Source organism: Eulemur rufifrons, chromosome 14 (assembly GCF_041146395.1).
Source record: "Eulemur rufifrons isolate Redbay chromosome 14, OSU_ERuf_1, whole genome shotgun sequence".
Lineage (NCBI taxonomy): Eukaryota > Metazoa > Chordata > Mammalia > Primates > Lemuridae > Eulemur > Eulemur rufifrons.
Window position 1 is genome coordinate 23819058 of NC_090996.1, and position 27732 is coordinate 23846789.

Sequence of the window (27732 nt, forward strand, 5' to 3'; positions counted from 1 at the left end):
TTCTCAGTTCTGCCCTCGAGGAGGGAGGATGGGGGTGGCCCGCGGGAGGCCAGTCCCAAGCGCGTCCTGAAGTCCCTCCCGCCGCCCCGCGTCGCTTTAAGGCGGAGGCCCGGGAGGGGGCCGACCCCGCCCGTCCTCCTGCCAGCTCCGCGCTCGGCTCCAGACTTCGGCATTTCCTCCCCGCTTAGCTGGCGCGGCCTCGCCTCCCCTCGGAAGAGGAAGCTCCCGGGGTCCGAGTAACGGGAACAATCGCGGAGGGGAGCGGCAGGAGCGCCAGCAGGGCCGCCCAGGGTAGGAGGCGAGCCGGGCCGGGCCAGAAGCTGGCCGAGGGCGGCGCGCCGGGGCGCCGGGCGGGGAGGGCGGCCCCGCCGGGCGCAGCGCGCAGCCGGCGCAGGGCGCGGCCCGGGGCCCGGGAGTGCAGGGCGGGCCGCAGCTGGAAGGAACACTTGAGCTGGGAGAGGAGGCCGAGCTGGAGGGCGGCTGCCCCCGGCCCTGCGAGGGGGGAGCCGCCGCCGAGGCGAAGGAGACGGGGACAGAAGGGCCGCCCGCGCGCAGCGCGCATGCTGGGCCGGGGGCGCCGCCGGGGCTTTCGCCCTGGGCTGCTCGGCCACCGCGGCCCCGGGCGCCTGGCATGTCGGTGCACTACACCCTCAATCTGCGCGTCTTCTGGCCCCTGGTGACCGGCCTGTGCACCGCCCTCGTGTGCCTCTACCATGTCCTGCGGGGAAGCGGGGTTGCGCGAGCCGAGGCCCCCGACGGCGCAGACGGCGGCTTCTCGCTGCTCAAAGCCGCCGCCCTGCTCCTCCTCGGATATATCCTCCTGCGCTGTCGCCACGCTGTCCGGCAGCGCTTTCTGCCCGCATCTCCCCGCCTGGGGGCCCATTCCGCCTTCTCGCCAAGACCCTTGCGAGAGCCGGGCCTCAGCATCTTGCTGGAGAGTTACTACGAGCACGAGGTACGCCTGTCTCCGCACGTGCTGGGCCACAGCAAGGCGCACGTGAGCCGGATCGTGGGTGAGCTGGTGCGGGCTGGCCGCGCCCGGGGGTCCCCAGGCCCCATCCCAGGGGGAGCGCTGGCCCTGGCCTTCCGCGGAGACTTCATCCAGGTGGGCAGCGCCTATGAGCAGCATAAAATCCGCCGGCCCGACGGTTTCGACGTGCTGGTGCCACTGCGCCTCCCGCCACTGGTGGCGCTGGAGCCGCGGAGCCTGGGCGCCGAGCCAGCACTGGCCCCCGCGTTCGGCGGCTGCTTCGTTTGCGCCCTCAAGGCACCACCCTCTCCATCACCGTCGGGGGCCTCAGGGGGCCACTGGCTTAGGGAATGCAAACCCTTCGCTGATGGCTTCTGCGTGGATGTGCGCGGGAGGCGCCACCTCTCTGCCACTCTGGTGCTGCGCTGGTTCCAGTCGCACTTACAGCGCTCCTTGGCCACGGTGCGCTACAGTCTGGAGGGGCGCTGTCGGGTCAGCCTGACCCCAGGTGGCCTGGAGCAGCCTCCCACTCTACACATCCTGCCCTGCCGCACAGACTACGGCTGCTGCCGCCTTTCCATGGCGGTGCGTCTCATCCCTGCCGTCCATCTGGGAGACGGGGTCTTCCTTGTGGCGCCACCACCGCAACCTTTCCGCATTGGGTCCCTGTCGGAGTTCCCGGAGGGCCTGCGCACCGAGGCGCTGTGGGGTGTGAACACAGCACGCCAGGAGCAGAAGCTACTGAGCTGGCTGCAGGAACGGGCACCTCCAGGTGCCTGCTACCTCAAGTGCTTGCAGTTGCTCAAGGCTCTGCGAGACCTGGGCGCCCGTGGGCTGGATTCAACGGCTGCCACCCAGTGGGAACGCATCCTGTCCTCATATGTGCTCAAGACAGTGCTGCTGGCGGTGCTGCTGCGCAAGGGGTCGCCTGCACAAGGCTGGGACGAGGCACACCTGGGCGAGTGCTTGGAGGAGTTGGTGCAGTTCCTCAGGGACTGCCTGTTGCGACGTCATACGCTCTTCCACTGCGTCCTGGGTCCTGGTGGGGCTGCCGCCGAGGTGGGCCCCCTGCCCAAGGTACTGCGCGAAGCCACCCCAGTTGACCTCCTGGCTGCTTTTGACAGGCACTCCCGAGAACTTGCGGCAGCGCGGTTGCTGTCCACGTGGCGAAGGCTACCCCAGCTTCTCCGGGCCTACGGGGGTCCACGCTACCTTGCCAGGTGCCCCCCACCCCGGAGTCAGCGCACCCAGGGGTTCCCTGAAGGGGAACCATAAACCCTGCAGCACCCCCACCTGGCCAAATGCTCCTAAATCCTCTCCCCCTGAGTGAGGGTGGGGATGGCAATGAAGCCAGTTAAATGCAAGATTGCAGAAGGCATTCGAAAATTTGGAAGATGCCACAAGCTTTTGGTGGCTTAAATGTCACCTCCAGCTGACAATCCTGTATACTTATGGCATCTTCTTCACACCCACTAGTGTGTCCTGGGCAAGCTATGGAAAACTCTGGAAAGGTTATGGACAATCTATGCAACTGCAGCCTTTACGATTTGGTCCAAATGTTAGTTTGTGTGGAATGATTCTCTGGAAGTATCTAGCTTTTGGGCAAGTCCAGTGGAGGAAGCAAAAACTAGCCACAGGGAAAGTTCCTTCTCTCGGTTTTTAGACACAGATCTCTCTGCCCCAAAATTTTTAAAAAACGAATGTTTTTGACTTAACTACTTGCTAGGTACTAGGTTCCAGATTGTCTTTTAAAAGAAAAGCCTGAATCTTTATCCACAACTGGAATTAAGCTTATAGTCTAGGGGTTAATGTTCTGAGGAATATAATTTCCACTATTCAAATTAATATTAATGTATTTTTCAAATGGTACAATCACAGGTGTTTGACAGGATTGTCAAAAATTAAGTCACATGTGTCGAGAGGCAATCAAGAGTTGGTTAGAGACACTTCCAGAGCAAATAGCACTTTATTTTGATCAATTCTCTCCTTTTGTGGTAATTGCTAGCACCAAGCGTTGCATCTGAAAGGGAGGCCAGTTACATTTATTATTAAGAAATTTTGAGCCTTGAAAAACAGCCAACATGCATGCTTAACATCCCTGCAGGCAGAAGCTAGACTATATACCCGTCAGTCAACACCAGTTCATTGAGTGCCTACTGTGTATGAGCCAGGCACGGTGCAAAGTAGCCTTAAAATTCATGTTCAAGACAGCACTGGGTGAGGGCATAAAACATGTTGGGTCTGGAGAAAGATATGTTTTAGGCTTTGCCTATAAAGGTGTTTCTCCAGGGCTTCCTGCTGGCTGGAGAAACCTTTTTTGTTTGAAGGCTTTTTAGCAAACTCCTTTGCAAAGAGATTTCTTTCTGAACTTAATGAGCTAATAATGAAAAGGAAATGCCTGCTGCAGTGCTTAGCATGTAGTTAGCGCTCTCAATCAATGCTAGTGATGATTAGTGTTTGGAAGGTTCATCTCCTTTGCCCAGGAAGCCTCATGTGGTCCCATGAGGCTAACTTTGAGCTGTTGACTCAGCACGGGTCTTAAAAAACATTTCACTTAGAGTTCAGTGTCTTGGGCTTTATGCTTGAAGATAGTTACTCTGTGGTCAGTGGGCAGAGGAGACAGCCCTCGCTGGCAGTCTGCTCTTTTTTTCTCTTTGGGCATAAATATCACCTGGTTGGGTATATTTTGTAGCCAGCAGGAGTCCATTCTGGAATCTTTCCTGTCCTCCCAAATTTTTAACAGCCCTCAACTGCAGTTCAGAATGGTCTGTCATCTGCTTGCCTGATTGGAAATGCAGCCAACCCTGGTATTATTGGGATAAAAAAAAAAAACAAAAACACATGTACTTCCTTAGACTCATAATAGTATAACGTGGAAGACAGAAATAGCTATGTCAATAGGGCCATTGTTTAATTTCTGAGCTTCTTTGAGGGAACTCCATAAATCTTTCTTTGGGGGCCTCATTTGGTCACCGTGGGAAATCATTGTGAATAAATGATTTACAGGGAATCCTTCTCATCAGAGCTGCGTAGACTTCTTATATATATCCTTTGCAACCTTGGACTGAGAGAGAAACAGCTGCAAATGTGCTGTTTCTTTGCGGTCGTGTTGGGGACGGTTCCCCACAAAGGTCATTCCTAGCTTTAGAGGTCAATGTTAGGTCATAAGGTACTGCACTGAGCTAAGGGATCAGTCCAGCAACTTCCTGCTTAGAAACTGCACACTATTTTTTTAAATTAGTTTTTAAAATAAATGCCAAGAATAGATTTTTTATGTATGCATATATATATATATATATATTTTTCCATTCTTAGCCACAATTTCCCCTGTACTCATTGGAGTGGGGGACAGTGAGGCTATTGGAGGGATTATAAAGCTTTAAAAGCTGAGTTTTCCAAATATTTCTAGCTGAGTCAATGGGTTCCTTTTTTAAAAAATAGTATTTTGAAGTATACATCTGGTAACATACTGTTCTTGTAGTTTTCTTGTATTTTTTTTTTTTTAGGTTAATTACCCAAAGCCTCGTCCATTCTCAAGGTTTTTAAATTTTATTTTTTTAATGGGGCATTGTATTTGTGAATTTTAAAAATATTAATGTTTTATTTAAATGCCATGCTGAGCAATTGTTCTCTGTACATGGTAACCAAAACTTAGAGATTTCGATCAATTTTGATCAATGTTTAGTAAGCAAAAACCTGTACTGTGTACATATGAAATAATACGGCGCATTAGCCAGGTGTGATGGTTGCCCAAGGCACTTAACTTAAGCTCAGTTCTGTATTTTATTTGGGCTCCGTCACGTCCTTTCATGGGAAATGTACACATTTTTGGTGTATGCCTGGTACTGGAGATTCATACATGCAAATATTCTCATACAAGAAGGCACAACAACCACCCCAGCTGTCCTGCCAGTGCCTGAAGAAAATGTTTTTGGGGAAGATGATTGAACCGTTCGGTGGCGAGACACCCTTCAGTAACGCCCACTGGCCAGTCTTGGGAGCCTTCCTGGCATGCTCGTGGGCTGAGAGATGTTTTTTGCAAAACGAAACTGAAGCTGAAAAAAGGGAGAATTCGAGTGAACCGAAAGAAATGGGAAGACTTCGGGAAGGAGGACTTAAGATGGAAGTGAAAGGAAGAAGGGAGATGGGGAAACGAGGTGAAAATTACGTGAGGGTGCGGGAGGTTTGGGTTAGGATAGGAAGCGCTTATGTAGGTATGTGCTATTTCCAGCCAGGGGTCGCAAACTCATCAGGCTGCAGACACAAGGGGGGAGGCAAATACGGGAAGAGGTGGGAGGTGGGAACTGTGCCCACTTTTTAAGGGGCAGCTGCTACTCAGCTCCATGCAGGAAAAAAGGGGGTGGGGGGAGGCTGGAAATCAGGATTTTTTTGAAAAGCGAAACTTGCTAATTTTTAAACAAATAAGTTTAAAATGTCTTAAACACCACGTGGTGGAGCCTGGGGCCTGTTTGCGACCCCTGCCTTATGCAGTTTACAACCCCAAGTATGTATAAGGTTCTGTTTTTTGTTATGGATATGGTGGTGAAATGTATAGTTGGGAATATATTTTACATCATCTTTCTTTCTCAGAGCTAAGTTTTATTGTAGAAACAAACCAAAAAAAAAAAAAAAAAAAATTAACAGGGCCACAGATAACACTTAACTCACAATTCCCAGAAGGACCCTAGATCCTGGAGCCCTTCTTTTCGAGTCAGATCCTACATCTAACCCCTTGGGGCCAGTTCTTGGCATTTCCTCCCGGGTGATTTGGGGTAAATTTCTTGGCTCTGTTGGAGTTTGCAGATGAGTAATCTGGAAGGATTGCAGAATAACTCGTTTCTTTGTAATTTATTCTTATATTAAAATTACTTTTTTGGGAGTGGTATCCTAGCCTGTGCCTTTGCAATGGTGGTTGGCGGCTGTGAACACCAGAAACAGTGCTGGGGTGTTGAATGGGGGCAAGCTTCTTAGGCTTGTACCATTCCCACCGCCAAGAACACTGCTCGGATCAGACTTCATTCCTGAACGTCTCTAACCCTTTCTGACTCGGAGGCTCCCACCAAAATTGACATCCTAGCACAATGAAGGAATTAACCTCAAGTGCTTCCAAAGCATCTCATTTAACCTTGTGGAGGAAGTCACTCTTTCTGTAACATGTGGCTTTTGACCTATTCACATGAAGGAACATTGTTACCTCCCTCTCCAGGGGTGGAGAAAATGAACCTCATTAACATTTCCAGGGTCCCTCAAGAGGGAAACAAGATCGGTGTTATCATTGTGGTGTTTGTTAGTTTTTTGTTTTTTTTTTTTAATCGCTTGTCTATTACTTAGACACAGCTGTGCCTACTTAGCACACGATTAGGTGGTGATAAAGCAAGTATAAGGTGGTTGAAAGTGAATGTGCGACCATGTACACAGAGAGACTAGACTAAAATATGCAGCCCGATTATATATACTGTAATCTGGTTTTTGAAGTCCAATATTCAGGAATATTTTCAGCAATTTTTCCTTTAAAAAAAAGTGCCTTGATTCAGTTGCTTGACTTAAAACATTCCTCCTATTTTATTGTTATTTTTAATTAATGTGTCTTTTGACCCCAAACTGTGTATTAGGATACAGTCTAGTGGTTGCAGTCCTAGCATAAGTTTTGTTCCAATGACAGAGACCAAAGAGTTAATCATACATGGTTCAGCTGCTACAATTGTGTGATTCAAAGGCATTTTAATCACACCAAATTCCCATGGGCTGCCATTCGTTTTCTATTTCAGGTTGGAGTAAATTTGCACTTTTAATCACATGGGTCATTTGGGGACCTTGTTCTTTTATATTTTGCTTTATTAATAAACGAACTTGTAGAAACCTCTGGACTGAACGTCACATTTGGGGAGGGCTGTCATCCTCCTGGGGATCCTTGCATAAGCCTCAACTGCTTTTGGCATCTGGGTGTTTGAGGGTCCTTGACCATGCAGTAAAGCTGGGGATAAGTGTAAGAATTAGCTCCGTATACAGGTGGGAAAATGCCAGCTCATAGCCTCACAGGCGTGCACCCTGGGAGTCTTTTTCCTTATCTAAAGCCTTTTGCCCCCGCCTGTCCTCTCTGCCTTGCTCCCTCACCCTGAAACACAATTCAAGTCTTGGTCTGTGGCTCAAGAATTTTGTCCAGAAATCTCTTAGGCCCTCAGGCCCTCTCAAAGTGGTAAACATTTGCTAATATGAAAAACCACCAGGCTTAGCATGAGATGGAATCTTAGAGACTGTGTAGGGCTGTTCAGAGCCTCAGGGCCAGGTGGAAGTTTAGGGAAACCTGCAGCCACAGGCTGGTTAAACCAAAGTTGTGTAGGACACTTGCCCAGGGGAAAGTTGGTGGGGTGTGTTTCCTTTCATTTTCAACAAGTAATGCTGACCCAGGGCACTGAAGACTAGCACGCACAGCGGGGCAAGACAGACATGTCCTTTCTCTTATGAGCTCACAAACGGAAAGGCAGGAGATTAAAGCAGCCATTTCCATACAGTGTGGTGGGTGCTGGGCAGGGGAAAATTTATAAAGAGGGGCTCCCCATGCAGGGTTTTAGGGAAGGCTGCTAGGAAGAAGTGACGTCTAAGTTGAGATCCAAAGATAGGTTGGAATTAGCCAAGGGAAGGGAGTTAGGCAGGAAAAGAATATATTGAATGCAGAGGTGAAGGGAACATTCCAGTTTGGCTGGAAAGTAGAGGTGTGGGGGAGAGGAGGGGAGGGGTAGGAAGGCACAGGCTACAGGGGTTTGGAAACTGGAGCTTCTCAAGCTCAAGTGTGCAAATCACTTGGGAGTCTTGTTAGAATGCAAGCTCTGGTTCAGCAGGCCCTGAGATTCTGCCTTTCTATGAAGCTCCTAGGCAATGGTGATGTTGCTGGTCCAGGGGCATCCTCCCCACACCCACGAAAAAAACTCTGCAGACCACGCTGACAGTTTGGACTGATCCCACGGGCATTGGCAAAATCACTTTTTAATTTTTTTTAATTTCGGAATATTACGGGGGTACAAATGCTTTGGTTACGTGGAGCCAATCATTTTGTTGTTGTTGTTGTTGAGACAGAGTCTCACTTTGTTGCCCAGGCTAGAGTGAGTGCCGTGGCGTCAGCTTAGCTCACAGCAACCTCAGACTCCTCGGCTTAAGCGATCCTACTGCCTCAGCCTCCCGAGTAGCTGGGACTACAGGCATGCGCCACCATGCCCGGCTAATTTTTTCTATATAGATTTTTAGTTGTCCATATAATGTCTTTCTATTTTTAGTAGAGACGGGGTCTCGCTCAGGCTGGTATCGAACTCCTGACCTTGAGCAATCCACCCGCCTCGGCCTCCCAGAGTGCTAGGATTACAGGCGTGAGCCACCGCGCCCGGCCAAGCCAATCATTTTAGACAAGGAGTGGCAGTGTCACATTGGAGCTTGGCTCGCTCTGGCCACAATGTGGAGAATGGATTGTGCAGGGGTTGGCAAACTACCATCTGAGTATTCATTTTTGTAAATAAAGTGTTATTGGTGCACAGCCACGCCCATTCACCTATGTACTGTTTATGGCTGCTTCCACACTACATGGGCAGGGTTGAGTAATTGTGACAGAGGCCACAGGACAAGTTGGAGACAGAACAGTGGCGCGCTTTAACGCTAAGACCGGTCTTTGAATCTTGCAACCTGCACTTCCCATATGTGTGTGTCTGGCTGCAAGTTACCCAATCCTCTCTCAACCTGGATTCCCTCATCTGTAAAATGGCATTAATAATGGAACTTTACTCATAGGAATGACTTGGGATTAAGTGAGATTTTGCATACAGAGTGATTGGCACATATTAAGCACCCAGTATGAGTCGATGTAGAAGTAATTATGGGAATGGAATGTTCATGTGGTCTGCATCTCCCACCTCTTCATCTGCTAGCTTCGCTCGAGCTCATTCTTTCTCCAATGCAGGGTCCGTTTCCCTATTGTCCACCCACAACCATCTCTCTGCTACTCCTTTTGTTCATCTCTTTCCTTGATGCCTGTGGCATTCCCCACTATGAAAAGGTTTTACTCTGGGTGCTACCGTAGGCTGGTTAACACAAATCATCCCTTTTCTCCAACCCTTCCTAGACCTGTGCCCTTTGCAAAGTGACTTTGCAGTCTCTCACATCAAGAAGGGGAGCCTTTTTTGCCTACCCCTTGAATCTGGCATGGCTTGGTGACTTTCTTTAGTCAACAGAATGTGGTGGAAGGGATGTGGTGCTAGTTCCATGGCTTCGGGCATCCTTGTCTGTTCCTTATTGTTCCTTGGAAGGCTGAGGGAACAAGTACACTCATTGCTGGGGGATGAGGGGTCACATGGCTCAATCAACCCTGTCCCTAGAACTGACAGCCAGCTAACTGTAAGACATGTGAGTGAGGCCATCTCAGACCAGCCTCTCTACCCTCTCCCCACGCGCACAACCCACCTGACGCCTGACTGGCGGAAACACCTGAGCAAGCCCAGCCAAGATCAACCGAGCCTGGCCCATCCCACTGAGCAGTAAAAGACACCACTGAGATGGATGTCACTGATGTGAGCCACTGAGTTAGTGGCAGTTTGTTGTTCAGCCATAATGAACTGACTCGGATGCTTAGGAAAATCTGGCACACAAAGGCTGCCTCTGCAGTAAATTATGGGCAGTTCTTGACTTCTGTGCATTTGACTTTCAAACAGCCAGACTTTTATGCAGGTGCTTGACTGTGTAAAAGTCAAAACCATCTTCACCACAGCAAATCCAGGTTTCCCTCATCAACTGAAGCACAGTGGGGAGCTTAGTCCACCATTCACTGGTTGACTTGTGGCACTGTCGCCATCTCTGTGCGAAGCGTTTGCACAGCTGTTTGAATATGTTTGTTCCTGCATTTGGCTTATCTTGTAAAAACAAATGGAAGCTGAGAAAATGAAAGTGCTGATTGGGTGACAAGATGCCACAGGTCTCAAAGGTAATACAAGCAGGACAATGATTCAGTGTGCCCAGTGTGACTGAGCTACAGCCTGTCTCATGCTTACTCGTGTTAAGGAGGTAGATGGTGCATTGTTTTAAAGGAGAACAACAATGAAGAGCATATAGGAAACTGTATCAGTTAGGAATACATTTGGCCACACTTTATGAAAACCTAGCCTATAGTGACTTAAATAGGGGCTTGTTCTTCTCATGCAGCCAGCAGACTGGGGATGAATCAGGGCCCAGGCATCTTTTTGCTCTGCCATTCCAGGTACTTTTGCTTTTATCTTCATGTTTGTCCTGTCAAGATCCCAACAAAGGCTGCTATAATTCCAGGCATCGTGACTTTGTTTAAAGAAGGGAGAAGAGCGAGTGCGTTAGGGAACTCTGTAGACTTCCTCTCACATCTCATTGGCCAGAGTGATGTCACATGACCACTCTTAGCTGCAAGGGAAGCTGAGAAAGAGCCTGGCATATGGGATACAGCAAACCTGAGAAAAATATGAAGAAAGAATGGGTATTTCTGGGTAAATAAGAGTCTGCTGCAGAAATACCAGAAACAAATAGCCGAAGATTGTGTCAAAAAAATGAGAAGTAATTAGGGAACTTATTCCATAATTGTGTCATTTATACTTGTCGAAGCCTTAGGGTATAGTAAGTGCTCCATAATAAGGATTGAAGTCACAGCTCCACCATTCACTGGGTATATTCTTTTGGGCAAGTCAGTTGAGTTGTCTGGGCATCCATCCCCTCATTTGCAAAATGAGGGTGATAATCCCTTTTTTTATAGGTTCGTTGGGAGAATCAAAGAGTGATGCATGTGAAATTGAGAAGTGTTATCCAAACATTAGTTGTGTTCTCTTAGGAGTAGTGCACTAGCATCTTTGGAACCACAGGAAGGTGAACGTATTTCTTAAGAGGGGTTTACCCTTAGGCACCTCTGCCCAACGTCTCCCTGCCACCCAACTTCCTTCCCTACAGGACTGTGAATGAGTCTGCAGTGGTGAATGTTTGTTGTACTTGTCCCCAGAAGGGAGAAGATCCAGTGAGAGGATCAACCACCCCCGTATCTTGTTCTTGCTTCTAAAGTGTGTCATCTTCTTGTGAGATTTCTCCCCAGTTTGATTTTCATTGCTTGAGTTCTGGGCAGAAAGCTTACGCTAGTGGTTCTCAATTCTGATTCTATAATGATACGAGAGGGGCTTTGTAAAAAATATCTGTGCTTGGGACCCCATCCTAGACCAGTGAGATCAGAGCTTCTGACGGTGCAGAGCTCCCTCACAATTTCGGAGCGCAGCCAGGGTCGTTAACCACTAACTTAGGTCAGATGGCCCTTCTGGAACCTTCCAGTGGGATACTTGTGATCTGTCCACTAGGTGTTGTGGAACCACCAGCTGGTGTGTGAGGCTTTGCTTCATGGCAGAGACAGACAGGTGATGGGGTGATGGTGGTGGTGGCGAAATAAAATTCTAGGCTAGAACTCTTCAGCTAAGAGACACGAGGCAAAATGTCATTGCCAAGCAGGCGTAGGATTTAATGCCATGGACAGTTCCCCCTTTTTCCAACCCCAAAAAGAAGGAAACAATTTTTTTTAAAAAGGCATCAGAGTCATCCTGAAACTTCATAGTAAAGAAAAGCTTCCACATTCAGAGGGACGGTGCCCTGGTTCTTTTGGTCTTGCAGCCTGGAGAGAACACAGGTCAGATACAGCCTGTCTTCACAAAATGCCACCTTTTTTCATGAATATTCAACAGTTTTGCCCATATTGTCTCAATCTCTTCTCTCCTCTTTGGGTGTAGCGACTCTGAGCTGGTTCTTTAAAAAAAAAAAAATTAAAAGTCCATCAAGGCACCTTCCAATAAAGCCAGGAAGAAAACCTAGGAGCCCCACTTCATGCCAGACCCAGGCTAAAAGCTTTTAAGGACCTTATCTCTAAAAAGATTTTTATCTTCGTGGTTTATTCAATCATTGGTCTCCTCGAATTCAGGAGCTATGCCTCTGATGGGCAACTATCAATCCTTATCAAAATGAAGCCATTAAAACATATTTCAACCACGGAGACAAATGGCTGTGGCATTTGGAGATGGGAAGCCTTCCGGATCTTGCATGGCGAGAAACTGCAGGCTGGAAACACTGCTCCGTATTTTAAGCAAAGAATTTGTGATGATTATTTTTTTCTCTGATAAAAATCTGGTTTTCAAAAAGCAGTCTAATTAGTATGGATCCCACTTTGCAAGTTCTGAAAGTACATTTGGACCCCCTTTTGCTAAACCCAGACCCTAAGACCAGCCATGAAGTCTGCCCCCGCCCCCATGCGGCAGAGACACTTCTGCCTGCTGCATATCCGTGAGTAACCCCCCACCTCCCAGCCACCTGCAGCTGGGCAGGGCCAAGGGACTTGTTCTGGCCAATGGCTAGGGAGCAGAGGGACGTAGTGACGTCCTACAAGAGGCAATGAAACCACGTGTTAAGATGGTGGCATCACAAGATGGAACTGAGTCACTGCAAAGAGAACAGTAGCCCTCAAGAGTCATCCAACTCATACTGGAATTTGCATGAGTCAGAAATAAACTTTTGTGATGTTAAGCCTCTGAAACAAAATGTTAAGCGTTTTTGTTACTGAGACATAGCCCAGCCTAACCTGACCAATACAGCAGAATGCTAAAGAGAGCTCCTGTCATAACTCTATTTTGGAAGACCACACTGGGTGCCAGTAAATAATCACTGAGTGCCAACCATGTGCCAGGCCCTGTGCTGGCACTGGGGAGAAAGTGGCAAAACAGACATCATCTCATTTGCCTACAGCTTATGGTCTGCTGGAGGAGACAGCTGCTTGTCACATAAGCATGCCAATGAGTGCTAAATAGCTAACACAGGTAAATGCTTCGAAGGAAAGAAACCAGTTTCTATGACACTATAAATCAAAGGGACCTAGTGCAGCCTGGGAGATTAGGGAAGGCTTCCCTGAACTCTTGAAGCCCAGCACACTAGCCCATGGAGGTCCGTTTCAAGGTGTCACCTTGTAGAGCACTTACCGAGTGCAAAGCTCTGTGCCAAATGCTGGACACACGCGATTCTCATTTGATCATTGCAACAGTCCTAGGAGCTGGTGCTAATATCAGCCCCATTTTACAGATGAAGAATTGAGGCTCGGTGGGATGAGGTCATATGCCCCAAAGCCGTTTAGTAAGGAACTACAACCAGGGATTTGAACCCACATCTGCTGACTCCATAACGAATGCTCCCTGCATTTCTGGCCCTTGCAAACCCAGCCAAGGAAGTTAGTCATACAGGAAGTAGCCCCTTAGGAGTCTCACAGCAGGAGATCAAAACGAAACAAGCAGGCAGATGTTTACAAGTAGCCTGGAAAAGCCACCCGCTGCAGGAGGCGGGAGAGCTTTCTCCCTCCACCCCCAACTCTTCCTGCAACGCCCCGAAAAAGCTTCCTTTTTCAGTTTTACAGCCTGCCCTCCCCGCCTCCTTTCCCCCAGAGGGCTGACTTCATCCTCCTTTTGCAGATGGGAAGGCGTGGGCTGCCTGTCCTACAGTAGCCCAGCCACCAACGGTGGCTTCTCCGCAATCATAACCCAGATGAAAATGACAGGGACACAGCGGCTCTTTCTTCTCTTGGCTTTTCCGATGCTTCCCTTTCTCCCCAGAATAGAAGCAGGAAGTCCTGGGGTAGCTACTTTAAAATGTTGGCTGGTACAAGCTTTTTGCTTTGTTTCGATAGCACTACACAGATCCCACCTCCCACAGACACCTCAACAGCCATTCAGATGCATGCTTCACACATAGACATGCATGTGCACACATGTAGACATGCACACTCGTGACCTCACACACATTCACTCGCAGCTATTCTAGGTCAGGGCAAACTGTGGCCCGTGGGCCAAGTCCTGTCTGTGACCTGTTAGTGTCAATAAAGTTAGTGTCAAGAGTATAGTTCCAATAAAGTCTTATTGGAACACGGCCCTGCTCATTGTTTAACATACAGTATTATCTGTGGCTGCGTATTTGTGACGACTGCATGACCTGCACAACCTAAAATATTTACTATCTGGCCTTTTACAGGAAAAGTTTGCTGACCCCTGTTCTAAGTGTTCGAAAACTCTATGAGGTTTCAGTTACCTATTGTTGCGTAATGAACCACTCTAACGCTGAAAGGCTTAAAAACCATCACCACCGTCATTATCTCCCACGATTCTGTGTTGACTGAGCTCAGCTGGACAGTTCTGTTCCTTGTGACAGTGGCTGAGACTACAGTCATCTGAGGCTCATCTGGGAGGGGCCGACAACTGCGTGCCTCGGTTTCCTCCACATGGCCTCACCCTTCGACTCTACCTTCTCACAGCACAGCCACTGGGTTCCAAGAAAAATGTTCTCGCATGTAGATGAGGAACTTCAGATCTCCTAAGGCCCAGATTCTATTAGTCAGAACAACATCCAGCAGTAACACACACTCATACACATTCATTCACACAAACATGTATGTGCATACATACTCACACATGCACATATCCAGCACACACACGTCCATATTTCCCACACATATATGCACTGACATAGTCACATGTACATCCTCACATGTGCACCAGATCCTTATGCAAGATCACATATATTCGAATTCATGTTAGCACAGAAACATTCACATGTCATACTGCACTGCATGTACACACATGCTACCAGCACGCACACCCTCGCAGACACCCCCACTCTCACTTTCACGCTCACACATGTGCACACACCGTTCCTCCCTCTCCACTGGGCACAGTGACATCCCCCAATGGCTTGGAAGAGCCTTTTCTCCTCCCCTTTGCACAAGACGCTCTCCTGATGCTGGAAACCCCAGCTGTTTTCCCACCATCGTGCTGCGTCTCTCTCCACCGCCCGAGGCCCATGGGGCTGGGACCCTGGATCCCCAACCCACTTGGAACGGCCACAGGACTTGACACCCAGGTGCTTCGGTGTTTGATTCCTTATTGATGTTGGATGTGGAGGAAATCATAGAGGCACAGAATCGATAAGCGTGTTGCTCAGCATCACACAGCAGAGCTGCCATTGAGCTGGGAGTGCATGTCGACCTCCCAGCATTCAGAGTCCAGTGGTGCCTGATGAATGAACATGTTGGAAATTCTTTTTTGGAGGGGGGGACAGGATCTTGCTTTGTTGCCCAGGCTGGAGTGCAGTGGCACGACCATAGCGCACTGCAGCCTCAAACTCCTTGGCTCAAACAACACTCCTGCCTCAGCCTCCTGAGTAGCTGGGACTACAGGAGTGCATCACCATGCCTGGCTGATCTTACAAAAAAAATTTTTTAGAGATGGGGTCTCACTATGTTGCCCAGGCTGGTCTTGAACTCCTGGCCTCAAGCGATCCTCCCACCTCAGCCTCACAAAGTCCTGGGATTACAGGCGTGAGCCACACTGTGCCTGGCCAAATTTTTATTAGAGGCTGCAGAAAGCAGGGAGAACAGAGATGCTCTCCAAAGCTTACAAGTCAACATCAGGGGCTCAGAGAGATACACAAGAAGGAGAGAAGACACATCCACCTTTCCTTAGGCATCTGGACATGGTCCACCGCAGCTGTCTTCAGCCCTAGCCAGATATTACAGTGACCTGGGGAGATTTTAAAAAACACTGATGCTGGGGTCCCACCCCCAGAAACTGGGATTCAATTGGTCTGGGCTGGGGCCTGTTCATCAGGATTTTTAAAACTCCCCTGTGATTCTAATGTGCAGCAGGTTTGAGACCCCCTGGTCCATGGAGACCCTCCTACTGCAGGAAGATGACTCTCCAGGGGACTGTAGAGCAGACAAGTTCAAGGTTGTCTGCTGCAAGTTCAAAACGAGTGAGTCTGCTTCGATAGCACAGCACTGTTTGTTATGTTTATTTCAATAGAATTTTTCCCGTTTATTTTTAGCTGACAAATAATTGCGGAGTATGGAGTGATATGTTGATTCATGAATACAATGTGTAATGATCAAATCAGGGAAATTAGCATAGCCACCATCTCGAACATGTATCATTTCTTTGTGTTGAGAACATTCAAAACCCTTTGTCCTAGGTTTTTGAACATATACAATCAATTATATTTGAGGGCTCCAGGTGGGACATGGACTCTTTGTTTTCTGCTCTTAAACACCGTCTCCTAGAACCTTCCACTGGTGACTCCACACATTTTAGTTACTGACCTGGCACCTGGAGACATTTGGTTTTGCTTCCAGGGGGACCTGGCTTTGGCCAAGGTAATGACATGTCTCAGTTCACCCGGTACTTTTTAGGTTTAGCACTGAAAGTCCCGGGTCCTCGGAGCCTCCTCAGTCCTGGGCAAGCCAGACGGCTGGTCACTCTACTTTGGCCCTTATGGTAAAAAAGTTAAGACAGGCCCACAGATAACTCTACAACCTCTGTTCACAATCTTGGCTGCACTTGGAATCACCTGGGGAGTATTAATAAATGTGATTACGGAGCCCTCAGTATTATACCAGTGTCATACCCCAAGCTACTATTACACCCGAGTCTGCTATAATTGACTGGGGTGCAGCTGGGGAACCAGGAGTTTTCAGAGCTCCCCAGGTGAGTCCAATGTGCAGCCAGGGGACACCCGCAGGCAGGTGAAACAGAGTCAGCCAAAGGAGGCAGCGCTCAGGGAAGGAGCAGATGGCGTGAAGCCACCCATCAAGGTGACATCAGACTGAGTTCAGACTGGGGGACATCGGGAGAAAGCCCATGCCTGGCAGAAGATGCAGTGTGCTTTGACTTCAGAACCTTGGGGAAGTTCCTTTACATCTCTGAGCCTCAGTTTCCTCCTCTGTAAAATGGGAACAGTAACAGAAACTCCGTCTTTGATTGTTGCGTGGATTAAATAAAACATGCACGGTGTCTGGCACGGAACGTAATGACACTCATTCATAATATTAAAGGTGGGTCATTATTATTAAGGGCTCATGATGTGTTGGGCCCCGTGTGAAATACTTTACAGTCTCTGCTTGTCTGGGCCTAGGAGGTGGCTGGTGTTATTTTTTCTGCTTTAGAGTCAGAGTTGTCTGCGGATAAAGGAACTGCAGGGGAGGCTCCTGGTCCCACCAGATTATTTTTAGAGAGAGCCAGGCCAAGGAGCAGGTGACCCAGATAGGTCAGAAAGTGACCCTGGGAATCCAAAAGGATGTGAGCCAGCCCTGAATCGGTTTTTCAAAATGAAAATAGCTTTCTTGTTTGTTTTTGATCATAGAAGTGATATCTGCTCACTGTGAGAAGTTCAAATAATACAGAAATGTCTGGGAAAGAAGTAAAGATCTTTGGACACCCCTAGAATCTCGGGCCGAAGCTTCCCCATTTAGCAAGCAGAAGTGGAAGAGAAGGGCTGCCCTACAAAGGTCCCTCTTCCACCCTCCTTTGCCCATCGCTTCAGGACAAAAACATCAATTCCCATGACATCATCTCCCTGCCTTGAGACCGTGGTGTAGGGGACAATGGCAGGATGTAGGCTTCCAATTTAGCAATCTGACATCAGCCTAGTTGCAAAGAGCTCAGTCTGGACCTGGTATTGCCCCTGCTCAAGGCCTCTGGGGGGTGGGGGATCATTTCAGGAGTCCACAGTCCTTGGAGTGACTAATAATAATGACGTTAATTGAACATTCACTACGCATCAGGCATTACTCAAAAGGTGAATTAACTCATCGTATCCTTGTGACCATCCTGGCAGTTAGACACCATTATGCTCTTCTTACAGAAAAGGAAGCAGTCTCAGAGAGGTAAAGTAACTTGCCCAAGGTCACACAGCCAATAAGCAGCAGAGCCAGGACTGGCGTCCGTGTGGTCTGGTGCCAGAGCCACGTGCTCTTCATCAACAAGGCTGATGTGATGCTCGGACAACCGTATGGGCTGCTGTGTTTAGAATCCTCATTATGTAGTTGGGGAAATGAGGCTCTGAAAGGTTGGGTGACTTGCCCAAGGTCCAACAGCTAATGAACAGGAGCTCCAGGAAAGGAGTTCAGGTTCATCTGGCTTCAGAGCTGGCTCTCAGCGCTGGGTGTCCCCAGCTCCAGCCCTCGAGGTACCACCTTCATAGTCTTGCTACATCGCTGTACCTCCTGCAAAACAATTTGTTTAATCTTTGATCTTAACATTGCTGCCATAGACTGAATGTTTGTGCTCCCTCCCCACCCCAAATCCATATGCTGAAACCTAATCCCCCATGTCACAGTACTAGGAGGTGGGGCCTTTGGGAGGTGATGAGGTCACAGGGAGGAGCTCTCATGAATGGGATTAGTGCCCTTCTAAAAGAGGCCCTAGAGAGCTCCTTTGCCCCCTCTGCCCTGTGAGGACACAGTGAGGCATGGCCATCTATGAACCAGGAAGTGGCCCTCAGCCCACCAAATCTGCTGGCACCGTGATCTTAGACTTCCCAGCCTTCAAAACTATGAGAAATAAATTTCTGTCTTTATAAGCTACCCAGTTTAGGGTATTTTGCTATAGAAGCTCTAATGGACTAAGACAATTGCTTTTTTCCTCTCTAGACTTATTTCAAATAATATCTGTGAAATTATTGGTTTAATGTGCAAGTTTTATATATTTTTCTAATCCATTGAAAATAAACACCTACTAAAGAAAACATATATGTCACATGTTCTACAAATGGTACATGTGCTCAGCTATAAAAAGACACAGTAGTTTCTTGGACCAGACATGAATTTCACCCTTAAGGAGCTTGCAGGGGAGTGGCGGAGAGGAACAGTATTATGGGCTGAATGGTGTCCTCTACCCCTAGTTCATGTGTCGAGGCCCTAAGCTTCAGAACCTTAGAACATAACCATATTTGGAAATAAGGTCTTTAAGTAGGTGACTAAAATTAAAATGAGGCCATTGGGGTGGGGCCCAATATGACTGGTGTCCTTACAAGAAAAGACACAAGGAATAGGGCACGTCCATAGGAAAAGCCAGTGAGGACACAGAGAGAAGGTGGCCACCTGCTTGCCAAAGAGAGAGGCCTCAGGAGAAATCAACCCAGCCTGCACTTTGATTTTGGACTTCCAGGCTCCAGAACCATCAGAAAATAAATTTCTGTAGTTTAAGCCACCCCGTCTGTGGTATTTTGCTATGGCACCCCTAGCAAACCAATAGGAAGAGTTTCTCAAATCACGCAGGATTTGAGATGGTCAGAGTAGGGAACTGTGATCAAAGAGTGGGGCATGGGGAGGGGCTGCAGTGGGAAACAACGGAGTTCAAGGCTCCAAGCTGGTATTATGGGGGATGGCAGAGGATTAAATGTCTCATCCCAGGGCCATGGTCAAAGCTATAGACTCCTACAAGGATCTGCGACAGGAAGGCAGACAGAGATGAAGAGTGTATTAGCTAGCTATTGCCACTTAACAAATCACCCCAAAATGTAGTAGCTTAAAACGATTACCATTTTTTATTTTTCATAAACCTGTGGGTTGACCAGGCAGTTTTTGTGCTATTCCTACCTGGACTCACTCATGCAGCTGCCTTTAGTTGGCAGGTGCACTGGGACTTGGGCTTGTCTGGGACAGCTGGGGTGGCTGGGCCTCTCTTTGCATTGTCTTTCATCCTGGGTTTCTTTGAAACATGGAAATCTCTGGGGTTTTTTATTTGTTTGTTTGTTTGTTTGTTTGAGATAGGGTCTCAGTCTGTTGCCTGGGCTAGAGTGCAGTGGTGTCATCATAGCTCACTGAAACCTAACTCCCGGGCTCAAGGGATCCTCTCACCTCAGCCTCTGGAGTTGCTAGGACTACAAGTGTGTGCCACCACGCTTGGCTAATTTTTTTTTTTTTTTTTTTAGAAACAAGTTCTCACTATGTTGCCCAGGCTGGTCTCAAATTCCTGGCCTCAAGTGATCCTCCTGCCTTGGCCTCCCCCAGTGCTGGGTTGCAGGTGTGAGCCACTGCGCCCAGCCCATCTCTAGGTTTTAAGAGGATATGGGTGGAAGCTGCAAGGCCACTTGAGGCCTGGGCTCCAGAACTCACACATCATTTCTGCCACATCTGTTGATTAAAGAAAGTCACGTGGCCAAGCCACTGGCAGAAGGAATCAATTTCTTGGTTGGAGGAGCTGCAAAATACCATGGCAAAGTTTTTCAATCTATCATAAAGAAGTTGCTCTTAAATTCAATCCCTGACGTTTTGCTAATGAAAGATTCATCCCAGGTCCATGGATAGAAGAATCCAGTTAGTTTCTGTCAATAATCTGCGGATGAGGCAGAAACCCACACCAAGAGGCTGATATGGAGTTTGGCTTTGTTTCTCTCCATAGTTTTAGATCAAGGCCTGCAGATTGAATTGCCCACAGAGGCAGGTAGACTATATAAATAAATTAAGGGAGCCAGGCGTAGAGGGAAAAAAAAGTTAAGTCATCTGCCCAGGCTGTTGCTCATTTTCCCACTTTGGAGAGATGACTAGAGCACCAGCAGCCACTTTGGTCCATGAGATAAATTTGGCGATGAAAATAATGAGCTGAGGATGGCCAAGCAGGAAGATAGAGGCTGGATTCCTGCTAACACTATGGAGACTTCATCCTAGCCCTGAACGGATGATTGGCCAACTCCTTTCCTATGTGTGAAAGAAAGAAACTTTTATCTTAGTCCTGTTATTTTGCTACAAGAAGGTGTTTTGGGGTTTTTTTGGTTTTTTTTTTTGTTATTAGGAGGGAAACTTAATCTTAACTAATTTACTTGCTTACAAAAACGGGAAGCTGTCACATTCAAATCCAAATCTCTGTCTTCAGTTGAAAAATAAGATTGGCCACACTGGGCCCAGGTTCCCATGTGGCAACAGAGGGGCTGGGGCCAAGGACGGGGCTACCCGCTTTAGATGGGGCACGAGGGCCCATCTCCGGTTCACACAGTCCTCACTAATCACAATCGACACGTATATCCACCCCACTCACCGGTTTACATTGCCTGCCTGCCCACCTCCACAGGCATTTGAGTTTGTGACCCCTGACCCAGCTTCTCTGAGCCTCAGTTTCCTCATTGGCAAAATGGGGCAAACCATAGAGCCTCCTTTTTAAGCCTTTTGGGGAGATTATTTTGGGGAGTTGCTAGATATAAAGTACTTAGGAGAGTGACAGTCACAAGTCTCAGGAGTGATGGCTGCTGCTCCCATTGTTACTGTTATTAATATTATCATTATTGTCATCTCATCATTGTGGGAAGGAATTTGCCTTTTTTGGTGGATGATCCACAATCAGGAGGCCAGAAAGCAGGGAACAGCTGACTCCAGCAAGAGTTTCTAGGGCGTGTTCATCCCTGCGGGTGACTTTTCTCTGCAGCCAGAGACAGAGTTTCCATGTTCGTCTAATCTATCTCTGGGAAAGTGTTAGCAGCTCCTTGCAACTCTAAAGGATGGAGCCGCCTTTGATCACTTCAACCGACTCAGGCTTTTCCCTTCCCAAAGGCAAGAGGCCCCCTTGGCTTCCTCCTGCAAGAGCTTGGAGCTGTCAAGCCTGCGCCTGCTGTCACTGTTAGTCCCCAGCTGGGCTGGGGCTGAGGGAAGGAGCTGCCAGGCTCGCTGCGGAGGGGGGATTCCAGGTTAACCCACGGTCATGGGAAGGTGGGTTTTTTCTTTGCCCCCTCATTTCCGAAGGCTGGTGGTACCTCCTAAGAAGGAGGCAAGAAAAGGAGAACAATTTGTGGTATAATTCAAGGCTGGGAAGGAGACAGACGCAGACAATGGCAAAGGTCACCCCCAGCCTATGTAACGATGCTGCGCTCCCCTCCTCTAGCTGAAGGCGGCCCCCTGTGAGCCCCTGCAGCTCAGGCCCCGGGGATCTTGCACCCACATTCAGGAGAAGACAGAAATGCTGCAGCGTTAGCGCCCCAGGGGAGCAGCTCTTGACCAACTGCACCCATGGACGCGGCTGGTGGGTCAATGCCCCAGCTTGCTCGGCCTTCCTGTGGGATGGCTCAGGGATGTGCGCCTTGCACTGGCTCCCAGAGTTCCCAGGGTAGGGACTCGCTTGGTGACACGCCCTCTCTTGGCTGCCGTCCTTTCCCTGTCTCTCCCTCCCTGCTTCCCCCCTGCATTTGCTAGGATCACCTCTGGAATAAACCGCTCACACTCAAACCCATGTTTCAGGGTCTGCTTTGGGGGGAGCCTAAAATATGTCGGTCCATGCAGTCTGGTTTTGGAGGTCACTGAGAAGGCTTCCACCCCCCCCCCCCATTTCCACCCTGAGGATGGACAGCTCCCCTCCGCCATCCAGATGCGAACTCAAACTGGAGAGAAGTAAGACCTTCAACCCCGTGGGATCTGAGGGGTTGACAAGACTAAGGAACTGGGGGTGCTCCAGCACGCCACGAGGGCTGAGGAGGGAGTTCCACACCCAGGAGGATGAGCTGGATGGACTAGGGAAGCCCCTCCCCCCATACCTGAGAACTTTGCATTGGGGAAGAGAAGTACAAATGGACCAGTCTTTGGAATGCTGTTAGAGATTGCTGGCCATGTTGTTCCTCGCTGTACCACCCTCCCAGCCATCCATACAGCGGGGATCGGAGGTAGCAATCCTATAGCAAGGTGATTAGGAGCACAAGCTCTGAGTTTAAATGGAGCCGGTGCAGCTCTTGGCTTTTCTATCCATATACTGTGTGATCTTCAGCAAGTTACTTAACCTCTCTGAGCCTCAGTTTGATATTCCAACAGCACTGCTGTGAGCATTCCTGTTCATGTCCCCTTAGATAACGAGCAAGAGCTTCTTCCCTAGGGCACATTCCTGGGGGCCAGACGAGCTGAGTGGCAGGGTCTGGACAAACTTATGCACTTATTCACGAGGGCCAGGGGTGCTCTGCCATGCTGCACAATTTATATGCCCATCAGCAAGCAGTGTGTGTGCGTCCTCTATGCTCCTGTAGATGCTTTACAAACACAGAGGGAATAATGGCATAAGTATTCTTCAACTTGCTTTTTCTTCATTTACCATATGTATTGGAGAACTTTCTCTAGCAAGCCATCTAGATATGTTTCATTTAAAAAAACATTTTATTATTGAATTATAATTATAGAAAAGTGCACAGCACAATGAACTTTCACAGTGTGAAAAACACTTGAGTAATCACTACTTAAATCCAGAAGCCCCCTGCCCGTTCCCTCTCTCCCCCAACCAAAATGGATTTATAAATATGTATTCTGTGTGTGTGTGCGCGTATGCGTGTGTGTGTGTGTGTGTGTGTGTGTGCGCCTGGTTTCTTTGGCTAAACATCGTTTGTGATATTTATCCGCGTTGTTGCACGTAATGACATTTTGGCAGTGCCTGAATACATTTTGGGTTGACGCCACTTGCAGAGGGGGCTGCCATGGGCATCTAGCAGACAGACGCCAGGGGTGCTGCTAAACATCCTACAATGCACAGGACAGCTCCCACCGCAAAGACTTGTCTGGCCCCCAGTGTCAACAGCACCTGATTGAGAAATCCTGGACCATAAAACTTCGGGTTGTATTGTAAGAGTGCCAGACAAACTCCAGGCCAGATGTGTGTTCAGCGTTACTGGATATTGCCAAACTATTTCCCAAAGTGCTTGTGTCCTTCTTGGGTAATGCCTGCAGTCTTCCCCAGCACATGGATGTGTTATTTGACCAGTTCCCACTGATTAATTTTATATTGTTTCCAACCTTTTGGCCATTACACCAGCACCAGAATGAAAACCCTTATCACAGTCTACAGTATTTAGGGAGAATATCACATTTGGATACAAGCGCACACACACACTTTCCTACACACACATGCACACACATGCACACACACTTTTTCTGGAGACCCCAGACAATGGGAACATGACTGAAATTTAATTTCAATGTAAACTTCCTTCCCTGCCTGCATGTTTAACGTCGAATTGGCTTGCAGAAATAGCTCTCGTCATCTTGGCTCCTGCCCCAGACTCACATCTCCTGCATGCGGACACATGATCTGGAAAGATAAACAGGAAATCCCTCCCGCATGGGAAAATGGGGCAGGCCTCCGTTCCTCTGCGAGCTGGGACTCAAAAAAGCTAAGTGTCAACCTGGGTGGGGCCCAGAGGACCTAGCCCTGAACTCCTGCCTGCAAACAGGACTGGGCAGTTCCGGGGAGGATTTACAAATTTGTTTTTTCCCTACACGTTTCATGTGAACTAATTCCACTTTGAAATTCATCTCTGTCTATGGCCACACCGCCCTGAACGTGCCCGATCTCATCTGAAATTAATCTCCGGCATCTTGGTGCCTTTTATCTGCGCCTAAAATTGAAGAAACCGGTAATGCTTTGATTTCAGATGCGCTACTTTAAACTGTAACTGCATAATACACATTGATCATTTTTACCTCCCCTGTTTTTCAAGCATCTGGATTAACAATTTCTTTAAAGTGAACTCTAAATGTTACAGGAACAATAAAGTCAATAGAACAGAAGTTTGAAAACACATATCCCACCAAGGAAGGCTAAACTCGGATTTGTGCAGTTACTGTTAATAAGAATTAGATTTAGCTCTGAGCTTTCTGGCAGAGCAATAAGAGAAACACAATGCATCACACTATTTCTTGTTTTCTAATCAAAGGAAAACTACACGCCTTTTGCCGAGATAATTATTTTCTTGATCCTAAGTTCCGAATGGAGCAAGATGTGAACGTTTAAAATTTGTTCGTTCAGTCTGTGCTTTTATTTCTGATCCTCTGGCCTGCCCTGGATGGGGTACAGATGTTGTGTTGTTGTTGTCATAAAATGCCAGCTGCCTGGGTGGCCACTTATTTATGTGCCAGATACTGGGCAGTGTGCTTTGCGCTTGGGATACAGACTTTTATTATCCCGTTTTACAGCTGAGGGAACTGAGATTCAGAGAGGTTAAGTACCAACCCCCTGCCGACATTTGGCAAGCAGCTGCCTGGACAGGTGGGGATGGGAGGGGCTACTGTCCTCCCGGAAGGGAAATAACTTGTGCAAGTTCACACAGCCGGGAAGTGCCAGAGCTGGGGTTCAAACTAGAGAACTTAGAGACCTTAAATATCTTAAGCACCTACTAAGTGCCAGGCACACCGCAGGACATTTTGGGGAATTATGATGGGGTGTAGGCTAAGGTTAAGAGAGTAGCTGACAGATTTGGGCTCAGTTGTGCCTGTTAATAGCCATATGATCCTGGGCAACCACTTAACCCCTCTGAGCCTCGGTTTCTTCACCTGCAAAATGGGTAGGTCATAGCCCCAATCTCAGCAAGCTGATGCCGGGGGAGGGCTGAGCACAGAGCCTGGCGAGGAGGGTGCCCCTAATGTCAGCTCCCATCAGTGTCAATGTCAGGTGCACAGCGTCAGCAAGAATCCTTGACGAGGCAGGAATCGCCAGCCCTGTGCTTCGGGTGGGCTCTATTTCCCTGCCTTTCTTTTTAAGCCTTTCTTCTCCCCAGCTGCAACTTCCCCGGTTCTCTGCTTATCCTGCAGGGCTGGAGGGAACCAACGAGGGCAAGGGCTGGAGTTTAATAAATAAACTCCCTGTGAAATGGCTCGAGGGCCCCAGTCATCAGCTGTCTGCAGTGGTTTTCACAGCAAGCTTCACAGTAATACCTTATGTTTTTATTTATACTACATTTCCCTGTTTACAAAGCCCTCGTCTGCCTGCCAATTGCCTCACTGAACTTCTCCCAGCAGTTCTGTGATGGGGCAGGGATTCTCACCCCCATTTTGTAGAATAAGAAAGGGAGGCTCAGAGAGGTTCAGTGACTTCCCCAATGTCACCCAGCAGAGCAGAACCTGGGTCTTCTGGCTCTAAGTTCAGGGCTTTCTCTATTGCATCCTGCTGCAGGCCAGCAGTTAATAAAACTGTTTCCGGAAATAGTTAAGAGCCAGAGCTGGGAAAAACACATTCCGAGTTGGCCAAGAGGGAATTGAAAAAAACACATGTCAAATCCCTGGCTTTTTCTCCCGATGTGGCTGCTCACCCCTCGTTGCCTGTTCCTCCAGTCCCTGTGTTCCTCTGACTGCCTTCACCCTCGCCCGGAAGCAGAGCGGCAGACTGGTTCATTCGTTCATTCATTCCTTCACTCACTGTTATGGACTGAACTGTGTCCCCCCAAATTCCTATGTCGAAGTCCTGATCCCCGGTATCTCAGAATGTGACTGTATGTGGAGATAGGGCCTTTACGAGGTAATTAAGGTAAATGAGGTCACTTGGGTGGGCCCTAATCCAACACGGCTGGTGTCCTCATAAGAAGAGATTAGGACACAGACAACACAGGAGCGAGGGAAGACCACATGAGGACACAGCAAGAAGGCGGCCGTCTGCAAGCCAATGAGAGAGGCCTCAGGAGAAACCAAACCTGCTGACACCTTGATCTTGGACTTCCAGCCTGGAGAACTATGAGAAATAAGCTTCTGTTGGTTCCACCACCCAGTCTGATATTTTGTTGTGGCAGCCAAAGCACTCACTCCTTCCGTCACACCTTTATACACATCTCACCTCCCGCAGGTCTGTGCTTAACTGTCACCCAGTGAGGCTTCCCTGGCCACCTTCTAAGATCACAACCCCACTGCTCCTTGCCTCCTTCCCCCGAGTTCCCCTCTGCTTCATGTTTCTCTGTAGCACCTACCACTATCTGAAAACCCACATATTTGCTAGCTTGCTGCCCATATGACAAGGTACCTTTTTTGTGCCAACCTATGCTATATATAATACCCCACCTAACCTATATAAAATATCCATATATTTTGAGTTCACTGCCCCCCTGCCCCTCACTGCTGGTATACAAGCACAATGAGGGCAGGGAGCTTTTTGGTCTGTTTTGTTCACTGCTACATCCACAGTGCCTAGAACAGGGCGTGCTCACAGCAGGTGCTCAGTAAATGTATCTTGAGTGAATGAGGTTATGCACCTACTCATCCAGCCATCAGACAGTAACTGAGCTTAGTGGTGGGCACCATGTGAGGGTCTGGGCCGAGCCTCCAGGCTCTAGTCGGTGGGACTGAGAGATGCTAGATGTCAGGGCCCACGTCATATTCACGCCTGCAGCCTCTGTGTCTATCCCAGGCTTAGCCTGGAGGTGATGTTGTATTTTTTCTGACAAGCCTACATGCAGGTTAACCTCATTTACACTATCTGTAGAGTAGGAACCTGGAAAACATTAACACTGAATTTTAGACAACATTTTTTTTTTTAAGAGACAGGATCTCGCTCTGTTGCACAGGCTGGAGTATGGTGGCCTGATCATAGCTCACTGTAACCTTGAACTCACACGCTCAAGCGATCCTCTTGAGTAGCTGGGACTACAGGTATGTGCCACCACAGCCGGATAATTTTTTTAAAAAATTTTTAGAGATGGAGTCTTGCTATGTTGAACTCCTGGCCTCCAGTGATCCTCCTGCCTTGGCCTCCCAAAGTGCTGGGATTATAGATGTGAGTGCTGGGCCTGGCCATATTTTTATTTTGAAATAATTTTAGGTTTACAGAAAAGTTGCAAAGATAGTACAGCAAGTTCCAGAATGCTCTTCACCCACTTATCTTAATGTGGACATTTTAGAAAACCACGGCGAATTTGTCAAAACTAAGAAATGCACATTGGTGCGATACTACTCGCTGAACACCAGACTTTATTCAGATTTCATCAAGTTTTCCACGGATGTCTTTTTCCAGGATCCCATCTGGCATTCCACACAGCATTCCATAACTCTGATTTTCTTTTAAAGTTCAATATTTTGGGAAATGAGATTGAATGTGCTTATTTGCCTTTTCTTGTAAAAAGGCAACTTTCTGAGATTTCATAAATGACTGTTTTAATTGTCACAGGCTAGTAAAATGCCTATAGGAGAACCACAGCAAACAAAG

General features: G+C 48.3%; 1 protein-coding gene across 1 annotated transcript; it reads left to right on the forward strand.

Moving 5' to 3' along the window:
• The first annotated feature begins 352 nt into the window (after positions 1 to 352).
• ITPRIPL2 (ITPRIP like 2) lies at positions 353 to 3203 on the forward strand. The gene has a single exon (XM_069486020.1). It carries the CDS (start codon positions 632 to 634, stop codon positions 2243 to 2245), a length of 1614 nt encoding a protein of 537 aa, XP_069342121.1. The 5' UTR covers positions 353 to 631; the 3' UTR covers positions 2246 to 3203.
• Positions 3204 to 27732: the final 24529 nt, after the last annotated feature.